This window comes from Erythranthe guttata, chromosome 11, assembly GCF_056151865.1.
Source record: "Erythranthe guttata isolate IM_541 chromosome 11, IM_541, whole genome shotgun sequence".
NCBI lineage: Eukaryota > Viridiplantae > Streptophyta > Magnoliopsida > Lamiales > Phrymaceae > Erythranthe > Erythranthe guttata.
This window is the reverse complement of record NC_142543.1, coordinates 19,299,673-19,315,463: the sequence shown is the minus strand read 5'-3', so window position 1 is coordinate 19,315,463 and position 15,791 is coordinate 19,299,673. Positions and strand designations below refer to the sequence as shown.

At 35.3% G+C, this 15,791-nt stretch overlaps 3 protein-coding genes and 1 non-coding gene across 4 annotated transcripts; all 4 read left to right on the top strand.

Moving 5' to 3' along the window:
* Nucleotides 1–4,897: 4,897 nt before the first annotated feature.
* On the top strand, nt 4,898–9,823 carry LOC105960994 (monodehydroascorbate reductase 4, peroxisomal). The gene is made up of 7 exons (XM_012985222.2): nt 4,898–5,135; nt 6,215–6,266; nt 6,562–6,642; nt 7,755–7,873; nt 8,174–8,393; nt 8,544–8,662; nt 8,838–9,823. Exons 1-7 carry the CDS (start codon nt 5,016–5,018, stop codon nt 9,600–9,602), a joined length of 1,476 nt encoding a protein of 491 aa, XP_012840676.1. The 5' UTR covers nt 4,898–5,015; the 3' UTR covers nt 9,603–9,823.
* Nucleotides 9,824–10,028: 205 nt separating this feature from the next.
* On the top strand, nt 10,029–10,100 carry TRNAP-UGG (transfer RNA proline (anticodon UGG)). Its single transcript has one exon. It is a non-coding gene; the product is annotated as a tRNA-Pro (tRNA).
* Nucleotides 10,101–10,289: 189 nt separating this feature from the next.
* Nucleotides 10,290–11,133, top strand: LOC105960993 (large ribosomal subunit protein bL12c). The gene has a single exon (XM_012985221.2). It carries the CDS (start codon nt 10,378–10,380, stop codon nt 10,930–10,932), a length of 555 nt encoding a protein of 184 aa, XP_012840675.2. The 5' UTR covers nt 10,290–10,377; the 3' UTR covers nt 10,933–11,133.
* A 1,781-nt stretch (nt 11,134–12,914) lies between these two features.
* On the top strand, nt 12,915–15,540 carry LOC105960991 (PWWP domain-containing protein 3). The gene is made up of 2 exons (XM_088825121.1): nt 12,915–13,046; nt 13,350–15,540. The coding sequence occupies exon 2, from the start codon at nt 13,370–13,372 to the stop codon at nt 15,335–15,337; it is 1,968 nt and encodes a 655-aa protein (XP_088681247.1). The 5' UTR covers nt 12,915–13,046; nt 13,350–13,369; the 3' UTR covers nt 15,338–15,540.
* Nucleotides 15,541–15,791: the final 251 nt, after the last annotated feature.

The window sequence follows — 15,791 nt, the reverse complement described above, 5'->3', positions numbered from 1 at the left end:
TTAGGGGAAATATGCAATAGCCCCTCATATGGAAAATATATTGAATTAAACCCAATTAACTTTAAAGACTTTTGTCTACACCCAAATCTTAGTTTTAATTTGTGAGACCTCCCTAGACCTATGTGATAAGACAAAAGTACCCTCAACCACAATAACCCTAAATCCTAATTTTTTTTTCTTCCGCTCTCAGTCGTCATTCTCGTTTCTCAACTGATTTTTTTTCTCTTTTCTCTGTTCTTCAACCTCCCAAATCTTAGATCTAATATTTCCACCACTAAAAAATCGAGGAGGCAACATAAGATTCCGGCGGCAGGAATCGACAATCACATATGGTAAAAGATTCAAAGGACTAGTAGCAGGACACCGATGGAGATCTAGAAATTACCCCACGCCGCCCATGTTCTCACCACAGCCGCCACCCTCCGTCGAAATCGCTGCCGCCGTCCTTTGCCAAAACCGCAACTGCTGAATATCTACAAATTAATCGGTATAATTTATTTTTATTTTTTCTCGAATTAATTAGCTGTAAAACTTGCTATGGATCTAAATTTTCAGTTATATTATTTTATTTTATTTTAATTTTTCTTTAGTAAAATGGTTATAATAGCATGAAAATTAGAAAAAAAAAATTAACATTAGATTCTCGAGTACCTAATACAAGGATGAACTAAATGAGTAAATCGGTATTCCCACAAATTATAATCCTAACGCCAAAAAAAAAACGAGTTGTTTGGTTGATGGTCAGTGTTGTTCCTAAGCCAAAAGTCCGTTTTAATAGTTACTTTCGTTTTTTTTTTCTACAACAATGTTTTCTTTTCTACAATGTTTTACAATAGTTATATTATTTGGTTTGTTATGAATGCGTAGATTTCAATTATCATGCATTTTATTAATTTTTGTGAGTTTTTGTTTTTTCGTATCCTATAGCATGTTTCTATGCATTTGTATGCATTGACAGTTGTGGATTGGCATGATAAGAGTTGTGATTTATATTTTTTTTCGTGTTTCATGTTGTTTGGGTTTCGGGTTAGATTTGTACACAACTATTACCGTCGCCGCTCGTTGCCGCTGCCTCCTCTTTTTTTTTGTAGTGCTGCATATGTTCAACACTGTAGTCATATTTAACAGAGAAGATCAAACGGAAGATTAAGTGCAGTCGGTGCAACCGAGTTGGATACCGCAACAAAAAAAATGTTCGATGGGGGATCACATTAGTTATTTTTGTTTTTTTTAGTCATTTTTTTTTCTTTTTGCAATGTATTTTGCTATTAATATTGCAAGTTTTTTCAAGTGCTGATTACATGTAGTCACATTACGCAGAACTTAGTCACATAATAGTCATATTCCCACTGTCCTGTTCAGTCACTGTTATACAAACCGTAGTCACATAATAGTCATATTCTCGCTGTTTTTGTTAAGAATCATGCTTCTACTGTCTGTTAATTATAATGTTTTATAAAGCACAATCACATTCACATAATAGTCATATTCTTACTGTTATCTTAATAATTATGCTTCTAAAATATATTAATTACACTGTTACACACAGCGTAGTCACATAATAGTCATATTCAACTATAGTCATATTCGGAGTTGTAAATCAGATGTAAGAGCTTATCAACTGTTTAAAATAAGCTTAGCCAAACACCCTCTTGATATATGAATTATTCGTCAAAAATCATCATTGGTCCATGTACAAATTGGAAACTTGATTGAAATATTTTAATAATGATGTGGATTTTGATTTTTTTTTTTAAATCTGATTTTTGGAATAACATTTCAATCTTTTCTAACGGAATTGGAATATAAAATAATTTCCTACAATTTAACTTTTTTAAACTACACTTTAATTTTAAGGTGTATTAGTAGGAACTCCTTTTAGTGATTTTTTTTAATTAGAGTGATCCATTTCTATTTTTAATATTAGTAGGAAATTTACTATTTTTTGTCATTTCCAAATTAGCCTTTTGTAAGCAACGATACAGTCAGATCTTCAGACATTCTCAAATTCTCGCGAACCCAATCCTTGCAAAACTCCTACTCCAATGTCCTAAACGACTGTTTCAGCGACGATTCCTACGGCAAAACGGCATAGTTGCTTTCGGAGGGTACACACTGGCGGCATTTACCAAAAAAATATTTCTTAACTTACTGGGCCATGAGCCCAAGTTTGAAGTCCATTGTAATGAAGACTCAATCACCTTTAGATAAGATTAGAGCCCGATAATTTCAATTAACCAACTTAGCCCAATTATCGAGGTATAATAAATGTTCTAACTCATTTGTTAAGGTACAATTTTATTATATGAGTAATACTACAATTTGTATTCTCTTAACTATTTCTACTATCAGCACTTCTGACTTGAGCGTTGGAGGGGTTTCCACCGGATCAACTCCGACGTAGTTCACATGTTCTCGAATCGCAGGTATCTCAGGACCATCTAGCTCGTGAGCCAGTGAACCACTTTGCTCTTCCAGCTCATCTTACCTCAATTACTTAATGTGATCTACCTTTAGCATCATCACTCAGAGTTTGAAGTTAGCGATAGAGCGAGTTGGGTTGTACCACGAGAAAACGAAACCGAAATGTACAACCAATGGCCTTCCAAAAATAGGTTTAAAATCGGCGAAGCCATTAGTAAGTAGTAAAACAAATTTTAGAGAATACTTAGAATGTCCTATTGAATATTTAAGTTTTTAGATAATATTTGGTGTAAGCACTAATTAATTAAAAAAAAACATTGAAAAATATTGTTACATAGTTACCGTTCATCCATTTGGTAGTTCCCATCTTAATTACTATATAAATATAAGTCTTACTATATAAGTCTTAAGTTAATTACTGGTTCTCTTTTCCTTACATTAGTCTTTGTTTTTTAAGATTAAAATTCTGATTGACTTCGATAATAGGAATTACATAAAGTGATTATGAAAATAAAATAAACTTTTAGTTATATATCTTTTATATATTATTTTTGAAAATTTGGTAATTTACCAAACCAAACTTGGTAAGCAGAATGAAATATTGTCATGCCCAAATTTCGGTACGGCTACACGATGACCTACTCACAAATTATTTTCCTCAAAAAGGTTTTTTGAAATTAAAAGGGTATCTCTTCTCTTCTAGCAGCAGTTACTTTCCTTATCTCTTCTCTTCTAGCAGCAGTCGTTCGATCGTTGATGATATCTCGCATTTCGTGTTTCACGCATGTCATAATTTGCATGCGTAGTCATCATCATTCTCGCCTTCGATTCGTCCGACAACAACCCAAAAAATTTCAGCTTAAGTTCATCCGGAAGTGTTTCCATATTTCCTGCCATTTTAAAAGCATCTTTGTAAGTCTGTAACTCTGGAACCGTAAACAATTATTAAAAAAATTAAAAAAAATAAAAAAACTAAAAAACAAAAAACAAAGTAATAAAAACTTAAGACAACGAGAAAACATAGTCCACGGTGCCAGCCACAATTTATTTTTAATTTTTTTAATAATTATTTAAACGGGGAGGGGGACTTTTTTGTAATTTTCAAACTTAGATCAAATGGTGTTAAGGTCAAATGTGTGAAAACTAACGACGAGAGCTACATTGAGACAATTTTTCAAGTATAGATGCAAATCGATGCAATTGAGAGTGGAGGGGGCAAAGTAGCCGTACCGAAATTTGGGCAGGACAAGATTTCATTCTGCTTACCGGACTGAAATATACAGGTTTGTTTGGTAAATTACCAAATTTTCAAAAAATATATATAAAAGATATATAACTGAAAGTTGAATTTTTGTCTTAGTTATAATTTTAAGTATAAAATAAATAAATTATAGTGTAAATATGAATACTATATACATAAACATAATTAAAACAATACATAGAATTACTAAATAAATATCTAAAATAATAATAATAATAATAATAATAATAATAATAAAAATTAATAATAATAATAATAATAATAATAATAATATAATAATAATAATAATAATAAAATACGGGTGGTAGAGACGCAAAGCCTAATCCAGATAAACCAATTTCAACCCATAAAGGTTTTGTCTGCACTTCAATTTTATGGGCCTACAATACATGGGTTTTGATTTATGGGTCTCAACATTTTGTTTTTTTTTTATTTATTTATTTATTTAATTGTTTTTTTTTTTACCAGAATGCAACTATAAATGTAATGAGGTCTATATATAAATGATCATAAATTTTTGAATTTATTGTCATATGATAGGCCAGGAATTACATGGTCCTAAGCAACACAAATAAATTATAAAATTCATATAATAACTATTAGTAATTTGCATGGAATATTTATTGTTTTATTTATTTATTTAAATATTATACACATAGTGAAGTATATCGTTAGCTTTGCACCGTAAATCTATATATAAAAAAATTATACCTATCTTATTAATATATACTCCATCTATGCCACAATATTTTCCCTTTTATTTCGTTACAAATTATTTGTTATTTTAGTATTATAGCAATGAATTGTATTTTCCTCAATTTTGCCCTCGTTATTTTTAATTGGACGCAACAAACAATTAATATTATGACATTTTAGTGAATCTATGGAATTACTTTTTTTAATTATAATAGTACGTGTACGTTATTAATTTTTTTTTAATACGTGCGCATCGACTTTAATAATTTTAGACGGATTGAATATTGATTGAAAATTGATGATCCCAATTTTCAGTTATGTAATATCCAATTATCCATTGTTTTTCTATTACTATTATTAATAATTTATTATTATTATTATTATTATTATTATTTATTAATTAATTTATTTATTCTATTAAAAAGTTTGAAGAGGGGAAATAAAAAGAAAAAAGAAAAAAGAAAAGTCAAAATTGGTAGTTATTTTGGTATGAGGAGGTGGCTCAACTTTCAAGGAAGATGAAATTATAGTCTGTTTACTGTAGATTATATATTTTGTAAATATATATATATATATTGGAAGAGAGAGAGAGAGAGAGAGAGAGAGATAGAGGTGGGCGGGGGTGCAGCAGCAAATGGGGAGAGCGTTTGTGTATGTGATAATCGGAGGCGGGGTGGCTGGTGGCTACGCCGCCCATGAATTCGTCAAGAGAGGCGTCTCTCAGGGTGAACTCTGCATCATCTCCGAAGAGACTGTAATCTCTCTCTCTCTCTCTCTCTCTCTATCTCTTTCTCTCTCCTCACAAACTCACTCGTTCACTTTCTCTCCCTCTCTCTCTCTCTCTCTCTATATATATATATATATATATATATATATATATATATATATATATATATATATATATATATATATATATATATATATGTATGTATATGTATCCGTGTGCATGACTCTCGACCAATATCATTAATTGTCGCCTGCATTTAATTAATCGCAATTGGTTCTATGTTTACTCACTGATGGTTAAAGCAATTTGTGCGTAGGGTTTTCTTCCATGGTTTAATATATTTTCTTCGATTTAGAAGTTTAAAAGCTTTCAGCTGGAATTTGGAGGATTTCATCTGTAATTGATTGTGTTTGTCATTTAATTCCAGTCCTGCATCCTTAATTGTGTGCGAAAATACAGTTAATTTTAAATTTTTCCCTGTAAGCTAGTTCTCTGTGGTTAAATTTCCAATTCCCTTTAGTAAGTAATTTTGTACATATTACTCTGTTATTTGGAATATCCATTTGAATCTGATAGTTATTTAGCGATCTCTTTAGGTAAACTTGCTCTAAAACGTGCACCAATCCAGCTAGAAAGTTCCAAATATTAAGTAGTACTCCTCTAAAGCTAGCCGATATTAGTTGTCCTATCTCGTATTTTCTTCAAAAGCATCCGTTGGATTTGAACTGCCAAGTCTAATGAATGAGTAAAAGTTTAACCAGATAGGTTCTGCTCTTTTTTTGGTATTCAATAATTTCAGAAACTAGACCGTTCTTGAATTGTGGAAAAAATCTATGTTGAATTATAGGTTCTGCAGTCATTAATTATGACGTATACGATTGCACGTTTACTAATTGCTTGTTCAAACTTAATTTGGGCTTTAGACATAGTAGTATGCTATTTAAATAGCTATATATATAATGATAATTTTATGTGGTAAGACATAGTAGGATGGTTTAATGATAATTTTTTTTGGAGATAATTTAATGCTATTATTTTGATGTTGGACTAGGTTCTGTATATAATATACTTATATATATGAAATTGATGCTGATGCACCTTTGCAGGTTGCACCCTATGAAAGGCCTGCATTGAGCAAAGGTTACTTACTTCCGGAAGGTAGTTAATTCTCCTAACGCTTGTGTAGCAGTTGTATCTGCGAACAAAACAATGGGAAATTGATATAACTGCTGTTCGAGTGTACACGACTTACGAAACTTTTATGTGTCTTAAGTTTGTGGGAAAGACACTTATGCAATCATATTCAGATTAACAACTTCTAAGCATGTTGGGTTGATTCCTTTTAAAGATGGTTCAGAAATTATTAATGTGCTTCGTTGGCGTTAATCTGTGTGAGAATGAGGCTTTGATGTTTTATGTGATTTAACCGTCTATGTGTTTGGTATACATACAGATCCTGCACGCCTCCCTTCATTTCACTGTTGTGTAGGTTCCAACGAGGAAAGATTGGCTCCAAAATGGTACAAGGAAAATGGTAATTTTATATAAGCAATATCGCATTTATTTTTTAACTTTCATTTGCTCTACTACCTGGTAGTTACACAAGGCTCACGAGTTATTTACACGATGTAACGTGTATCTTTTATTTGTTGGTTGTAAGTCTTGCTGGAAATGATATCCTTCTATGTTATATAAATAAATCGAGTGGCTGTTTGTACAAAATCATTTTTTAAGTTAGCTGAAAAATAAGCATCTATTGGAGGAGATATTAAGTATACTACTACTTTTGCTTGATATTTTAGTAAGGATTTTCTATCAACTGCATGTTATTTGAAAATTTCATTCATTTTCCGATGCTTGAATATGGGGATAATCTCAAAGTACGTTGATTAAAATCCATTCCTTGCTCCTCAATCCTTATTGTAAATACGATACACTAAGATCTGATCATATTAACACGAGGACAATTGTTGTTTGTGACTCACCAAGGGGTTCAAACCCTCCCCTTTTTTTTCATCTTCAGGGTTTGTTTTATTTGTTTATTTATTAATAAAAGAAAATGCTTCCCAACTAAATGAACCAGGTCGTCTTACCTTCCCAGGTAACACAATTTTACTTAGTTTTGTCTGGAATTGACTAGTGCACAGCGCTAGTCTTGAGGCAGTATTTTACTTGAAATGGTAGAAAAATGATGTTTTGTTTGGTTTTGATTTCAAATTTTCTGGCATTTCTGGATAATTAAAGTGCACATGGTTTTGTTTTTTGGCGGGGGAGACATCTTCCTCTATAACTGTATCTCTGTAAAATTAGTGATGTCAGTGTCACATCAGTTCTTCTATACTAATTTAATGATTAGATAATATAAATACGTATATTTTCAGATTCATTCAACTACCGAAATATTGATAAAGATATATAATGCACATATATATTTTTATATATAGTTTAATTATTACAATTTTCTGAAATATCTCGAGGGAAGGTGGGGAAGAGGATTCATAGAAGTTTGGTTTTGTAATTAAGTCTAAAGTTGGATTTTAGCTGTAATGCTACTATTTCATATGTTGCTTTGAGTTTCTCCTAACTGGACAACATACTATAACTAATTATATGTTAAGTTTACCTTCTTCTGATGTGATTGTTCAGGTATTGAATTGATTCTTGGAACTCGAGTCAAGTCTGCTGATGTTAGACGGAAGACACTGCTAACTGCAACAGGAGAAACCATAAGCTACAAATATCTCATCATTGCAACAGGTGCTCGGGTATTGAAGCTAATCTTTTTTTTTTTTTTGGTATTTTTGTACTATTGTGTTTTATTTTGTTTTGTCTTGATGAATAATGTCTGCGAGGGTGATTTTCCCTCTGAAACTGAAAGAAATGTAAGGATTTTCCACCTATTTTCCTTTTTGAGCATCGTGCTGTTTTATAAGAACGCCTTAATTTGACCAAGAGGGAGGTGTATTCTAGTTCTTTTACGTTGTAGCCTGTAGGAATTAGTGAGAAATTAAAAAAAGAAAAAGATAGATAATAATGACTCTGATTTGGTGGCACGTAATTTACAGGCTTTGAAGCTTGAAGAGTTTGGAGTAAATGCGTTAGACGCAACAAATGTGTGTTATTTAAGAGACTTGGCTGATGCGGACAGGCTTGTTGATGTGATCCAATCTTCTAGTGGTGGAAATGCCGTTGTTATCGGAGGAGGCTATATAGGGATGGAATGTGCTGCTTCTTTAGTCATTAACAAATTAAATGTGACAATGGTTTTTCCAGAGGCACAATGTAGTAAGTAAATTTCTTATATTTATTCTACTTATACTTTCCATTGGGATTTTATAATTTTTTTCAAGTCAGAAATATCAGCTTAGTAACTAATTGGAAATCTGTGTTCGTTAATCCTTCTATCCAATCTTTTTGACATTTTGGTTTATGCAGTGGCCCGTTTATTTACCCCCAAGATCGCTAATTACTACGAAGAATTTTATCAGTCTAAAGGGATTAAGTTCATCAAAGGAACTGTGTTGACATCATTTGATTTCAACTCTGATGGGAAGGTAATACTACTCATCCTTTCGATCATTTTGAAATATATTGCTCTGTAACTTCTCACATACGCGAAAGGTGATTATTTTCCCTATAGCACAAGTATTTCAAATAACAAAAATAAGAAACGAATTGGAGCTGATATCGACTTCTTTATGGCAGTTAAGTGACTAATTTTTCTCACAGGTGACTGCAGTTAATCTCCGAGACGGGACCAAGCTCCCCGCAGACCTAGTCGTGATCGGAATCGGGATCCGCCCAAACACAAGCCTCTTCGAGGGTCAACTCACAATGGAAAAGGGAGGAATCAAAGTCAACGGCAAGATGCAGTCAAGCAACGCCTCCGTCTATGCAGTTGGAGACGTGGCGGCATTTCCGGTCAGAATCGTCTCCGACACACGCCGCCTTGAGCACGTGGACTCTGCCCGGAAGTCCGCCCGCCACGCTGTCTCCGCCATAGTGGACCCCACAAACACGGGAGAGTTCGACTACCTCCCGTTTTTCTACTCCAGGGTGTTCACTCTCTCCTGGCAGTTCTACGGTGACAATTCAGGCGAGGCTGTTCATTTTGGGGAGTTCGATAAAACTACCTTCGGTGCGTACTGGGTGAATAACGGGGTTCTTGTGGGGTCGTTTCTTGAGGGAGGGACTAAAGAGCAGTACGAGGCGATGGCTTTGGTGAGTAGGGTGAAGCCGAGAGTGGAGGATTTAGGTGAGCTTGAGAGGTTGGGTTTGGAGTTCGCTTTGTCTGTGAAGGAGAAACCGTCACCTGCTGCAGGGGAGATTATCGTTGTGGGTGGGGGTGGGGGTGGGGGTGCGAGTGGGGGTGGAGGGGTCGGTGTTGTGGTGGAGAAGCCATTGTATGGTTGGCATGCTGCTGCTGGAGTTATTGTTGCTGCTTCTATAGCTGCGTTTGCTTACTGGTACGGAAGGAGGCGTAGAAGGTGGTGAAGAATCTACTACTCTACACACGACACGTAATTTATTTTGTGGTAGAAAACAAGGGATTTAAGAATTGTTTTATCTGATTAGAATTTGTAAATGGATCTTATTTCTGAGTTCTTGCATATGTATTGAATCTTGTTGTGAAATGAGGTGTCAAAAAGTTGTAACTGAATAATGGTGTTGCTCGGATGTCTCCTAAGTTATAATAAGGGCTTTTATGTTGAAAACCATGACTGTTGAATTAAATGAAAAATGAAGCAAATTATCTTGTTACTAAACAGTTCGTTTTATGCTATATTCGGTGAAGTTCATCAGGTAATAATTTTTTACTTTTCCATGCAGGTGTACAGATCAATAACATACATATGGGTGTGTGTAGATCAAATCATTTATAGATATTGTATTTATAGGAGCAAAGAATCATCTCAACCTGGGCATTTGGTCTAGTGGTATGATTCTCGCTTTGGGTGCGAGAGGTCCCGAGTTCGATTCTCGGAATGCCCCTTTTTAATTTTTTAATGTTTTCGCACATATATATAAAGCTTTGGGCTCCATATATTCTTTTGGGCCTCAGCAAATACTCCAACCCAACCTGATTTATATTCAAAAATAAATGAAGGGCATTTAAGTCATTACACAATAAACAATTTCTAAATATTTATATATATTTTCTTTCATCCCTTATCTTATCTATCTTATTCCCCCTTCTTCTTCTTCTTCACTACTCCCACTCAAAAAAAGAAAAAAAAAAAGAAAATCACTCTTATCTTTGAAATTCGCAATGGCTTCCACTCTATCCTCTGCTATCCTACGCTCCCCCTCTTACTCCCCGCCCTCCGCCGCCTTTCCTCCGCTCCCCTCCGCCACATTCCCCAAATTCCCCCTCGAATCCGCCCCCAAACTCATCCGCCGACGCGCCACCGCAGTCCGCCCACTCGCGGCCGTAGACGCCCCGGAAAAGGTCGTCCAACTCGGCGACGAGATCTCAACCCTAACCCTAGCCGACGCGCAGAAGCTCGTCGAGTACCTCCAGGACAAGCTCGGCGTAACCGCCGCGTCCTTCGCACCCGCCGCCGCTGCCGCCCCCGCCGCGGCGGAGGCGCCCGCCGTCGTGGAGGAGAAGACGGAGTTCGACGTCATCATCGAGGATGTGCCGACCAGCTCGAGAATCGCCACCATTAAAGTGGTTAGGGCTTTGACCAGCTTGGCTCTGAAAGAGGCGAAGGAGCTGATTGAAGGACTACCGAAGAAATTCAAGGAGGCGGTGTCGAAGGAAGAAGCCGAGGAAGCGAAGAAGCAGCTCGAAGAAGCCGGCGCCAAAATCGCCATTGTTTAAACAATTGCTCTGCAGCTTTACTCAATTTTCGCGGTAAACAAAAATTACAAATCTGAGTATTTTTTTCGTTATTCTGTGGTTGATTTGTTTTTGTTTTTAGTTTATTTGGTAGTTGTAGAGGCAGTCATATTTATGAATCTGTAATCAATTTAGACCCTAAGATTTTATGTTCCTACAATCCAGTTATCTTTTCACTGCAAACGAGTTGAGTCGAGTCGAGTCGAGTCGATCCGAACGTTTGGTAGTTTAAATATCGTGTTATGAGTTTGATAAGCTTTCAAGTCTATCTTAAACGAGCTATAATCGAGGCGAACACGAATCAAGTTTGAGCTCGAGCTGAGCTGTATAGCTTATTGAACGAAAATGTGCGTGCAAGCTTGGTTCATTATGTTAACAACTCGAGCGCTGAAACGAGTTTTTAATGAACGATTCAGTATTGAGTATCGAGTATTTTGGTATAATTGTCGGCCTTAGCTACGAACTCTTAGAACCATTTGGACGAAAGTATTTGGAGCTATACATCTTATTTCGTTTTGATAATCGTTTGATTTTGTTTGAGGGTAATGGATCTTAAATTATTAATAACTCGATAAACGCTCGTTCAGTTACTGCTATTGACTAAAATTATTAATAACTCGTTCAGTTACTGCTAGCAAGACGTTTGATCGACAAAATTCGTACTAATTGAACACCGATGCAAAAGTTAAAAGTCTATTTCATTTAAATTAGTACCATTCCTACCCAAACGATTACTTTTGTAGGGGTCATTGAATAAGGAAAAAAAGAAAAACTATTTTCTCTTTAAACTACATGTTAACTTTCTTAAATAAGAGGTTTATACACAAATCATATATAATATCCAAATTTAATAGATTTGACACTAATTTTTGATCTAAATAATCGAATATATTACATATAAATAACTAAATAATTAATTAGTCAGTAATGAATTCTTGTTAATTATTTTAATACAAGGGTTTTTTAGCCATTCAAAATTACTTTGAGGTTTTTGTGCAATTAGCTCAAATATAATAAATAAACTAGCAATTCTCCGTATGCCATGCACGGAGTAGTATTAAAGAAAATTTAAATATATGATACTTAAATTAACTAAAAAAATTATATTACACTAAATTAAAATAATTGATTGTGAAATTTAAATTACCAAAATGATATTAAAAATTTTGAGTTTTGCTTGCGGATTTGCAAATTTGATTTGCTACGAAAGCCAAAAAATGTTGAACAATAGAAGATGAAGAAAATAATAATAATAATAATAATAACAATTTATTTTAAAAATTACAAAAATGTTTTTTACTTTTATATATAAATAAATGTATTGTGTATTTTGTTTACTGCACAGAGTACATATTATAGACAATTTACTATTTTTCTTTGGTCTAAGATGACCGGGGGTGCTCTGCACCAGATACACACGAATTTCAGGTGCTACGCAACATTCATTTTTCTGTAATTATTAATTTTGTTAGGACAAAAAGCACTTCATCCTCTATAAATTTTAATTTTTTGCATGTTACCCCCTATAAATTTAGAAAGGAAATTCCACTCCTTTAAAATTTTCTTCCAGCAGTACTTTGCCCCAATTTACAATTTTCGTCGTATTTTTCACGTAAATCGTCACTTCTATGACAGAATCTGCTAGCTGAAGAAGAAATTAAAGATTCTCGTAATTTTGGGACCACAATTGCATAATTCATTTTGGAAGAAAAAACCTCTATTTTAATTAAATTAGTGAAATAAAATTTGTTTTTCGTCTATTAAAAAATATAAAAATATTAAGATTGGATGAGAAAAATAAAATGACTAAAATGCCATTGAAGTGGACGGATAAACAACAATTCTTACAAAAATACATTGGATACTGTGACTTGGGGCAAAGTGTCTCTTTTTCAAATTTGTAGGGGGGAAAGTACAAAAATAAATATTTATAGGGGGCAAAGTACATTTTGTCCATTTTATTATTTTTCGGACACAAGAGAGAGAAAGTAGTCGCGTTTCAGCTCACTTGTCCGAAACTCAGTCCTCTCTAACCCTAGAATTCTTCAGCAACTGAACTCCGAACAGATAATCCGCCGGAGAGGAAACAAACACCGGTAAATATTTTCTTGCCGCTCTCTCCGTTTTTCATATCTTTTGTATTCAATTTTTCGATTTCATTTTTAATTAATTTCCTTTTCGCTTCATTTCTGAGTTGTTATTATAATTAATTAAAAAGAAAAAAATATTTGCAATCGATGTTTCGTTCGTTCATTTTTGTTATATAATCTTGCTATTTAATGTTTAGTTCATAATTGTTTCTTACAGTGATTGTAGTGATTGTTTGCTTACCGACTTTCCTTTTTTTTTTTTTTTTTTTTTTTTTAAATATCCGAAAACTTTGGGTTATATAATTAAAGCAAAGATAATATACACATAAATGGCATCTCTGGAAGATACTGCAGCAGCTGCAACAAAAACCCTATCCGAAGATCCTGCAACCGAAATGGGCGGGTCGGGTTCTAAACCGAAAGAAAACGGGTTTGGATCTTCCGATATCGGAAAAGACAACGGCGGTGAACTGGTTTTCGAAACCAAAGTTGTAGAAAAAGACGATAATGACCTCCAAATGTTGAGTGATGGTACTAATGATGAGGTGGCGTCTAACGGAATCAATGGAGGTAGCAAAAATTCGAATAATCAAGATTATGTATTTCGTGTGGGTGATTTAGTTTGGGGTAAGATTAGAAGCCACCCGTGGTGGCCCGCGCAAATTTACGATCCTAAAGATGCTTCGGAGTTCGCGTTGGAAATTAAGCAAGAGGGGCGTTTCTTGGTGGCGTTTTTCGGCGATGGTTCTTGTTCGTGGTGCTCGCCCTCGCAATTGATACCCTTTGTGGAGAATTTTTCCGAGATGGCGATTAATTATAGTAGCACGTCTTCTAGAAGCTTCCGCGCCGCCGTAGAAAGTGCCGTCGAAGAAGTTTCTAGGCTCGTGGAATTGGAGATGACTTGTAATTGTGCGACGGAGGAGAAAAAAACCCGTCTTGCTTGTTGCCCGGTGGTGGAAAATTCCGGATTGAAAGAAGGGGTTTTAATGCCGAAAGTGGATTTTAATAGACTTTCGATCCCTAAATTTGAATCCAAAAAAATTCTCGAAAAAGTGAAGCATTTGGCGAAATCATCTCGTGTCGAAAATGCCCTTGAAAATAGAGTCTTGAAAAGTTGGTTGTCTTCGTATTATTGTTACAAAGGCGGTTACGATTATCATTTGGCCGAATATCAAGAACCTCTTTATATCGAAGGTCTCGAAGACAAGAATAAGAATGGCGATGACGTGGCGGATGATTTTAGTGTCCCGATCGAGGTTCCTCTCATGGGCCCACGTGAAGATGACGGGATTATTTTTTCTTCGTCGCCGAACAAGACTGCTCATAAAAGGAAGCAGAAAAGTGTAGCTGAGCTTATGGGAGAGAACAAGAATATTTCCATTCCCGAAGAAACGAAGAAGACATCCTCTCACAAAAGGAAGAAGAAAACCGATGCGGAAAACGGCGGCGCTTTGTTGGTAGGAATAAAGCCGAAGGAAATCGAAGGTGGTGAAGGCAAGGAGGTGGAATCTGAGGGGGTGACCACCCCTAGGGAAAGGAAGAAGAGTAAATACTTATCTCCCCCGTACACAAATCCCACATGGAGAGTCGGAAATTCGAGCTTCAAGACAACTGAGCCGGCAGCTGAGAGCAACGAGAAAATTACGAAAATACCCCCGAGTGTCGAAGACGTTGCTATAGTGGATAAGGCATCGGAGAAGAATCTAACCAATGGGAAGCTTGAAGAGCCCGGAATTCCTGTTGAGACAACCCCAAAGACAATAATCAAGAATGACGAGAAAAAATTGACTTTTAATGTATCGGATGTCGGTGCTTCGGTTAGTGAGTTATTATCGGAGATACAATTGGCTGCGGTTGACCATCTTCACTTGAGCAAAGAGGGCTCGCTCGATATGGTGTGGGCTTTTGTTTCTGCACTTAGAAGCTCGACTTATTTACAAGGGTCCGACTATAAAATGTACCGAAAGTGCAAAACTCGTGGGAAGAGGAAGTCAAGACTGTCTCAGCTAGGCGATGTAAAAGATGACGTCATCGAGAAGAAGGCGAAATCATCGGACGAAACGAAAGTGGATGATTTGGGTGATGACGGACAAGAACAAGAAGAAGACTGTCTGATTTCGGATGTCGGTTTGGTGAGGCAGAAGCTGGAAATAATGACGGCTATTATGGAGAATTATTATTCGAAGTTTTCGGCAGAGGACAAAGGTAGCTTGAAGAGTGAAGTGAAAGAACTGATGGAGAAAGTCGAGACAGTTAGCGAGAAGGTAAGAGTTATGGCTGAGAATACCTCGTCTTGAATAACGTTTCGTGTACCGGTATGAGGCGTGTGTGTGTTTGTCTGTTGAGTGGTCTTTGAATTTGTTGGATTTGTTTTTTTCTAGTTTATGTTTAAGAGGATAAGTAATATTTCCTTTTTTTTTTTTTTTTTTTTAATAGCAGTCTTTATGTATACTGTAGTAATAAGATGAGTCTTTATGGTACATTGTTGTTTTTCTTCAAATGGTTATTACTTCTTGCACTTTGTTTCGGACAAGGATTTTGGTGGGCAAAGAAAAATGGGTACTACCAATTCAGGTGTCCTAGTTAGTATATGCTAAAATGCAAAGGTTATAATCAAATTGAAATTAGGGTTTATCACGGCCACCCCTGAGGTAAGGTCAAATTACGAAAAAATCCCTTTCGTTTGGGTAATTACATCGATCCCCCTCAACTATGAATTTTCTTACATGTTCACCTTTGCGGTGTCAAATT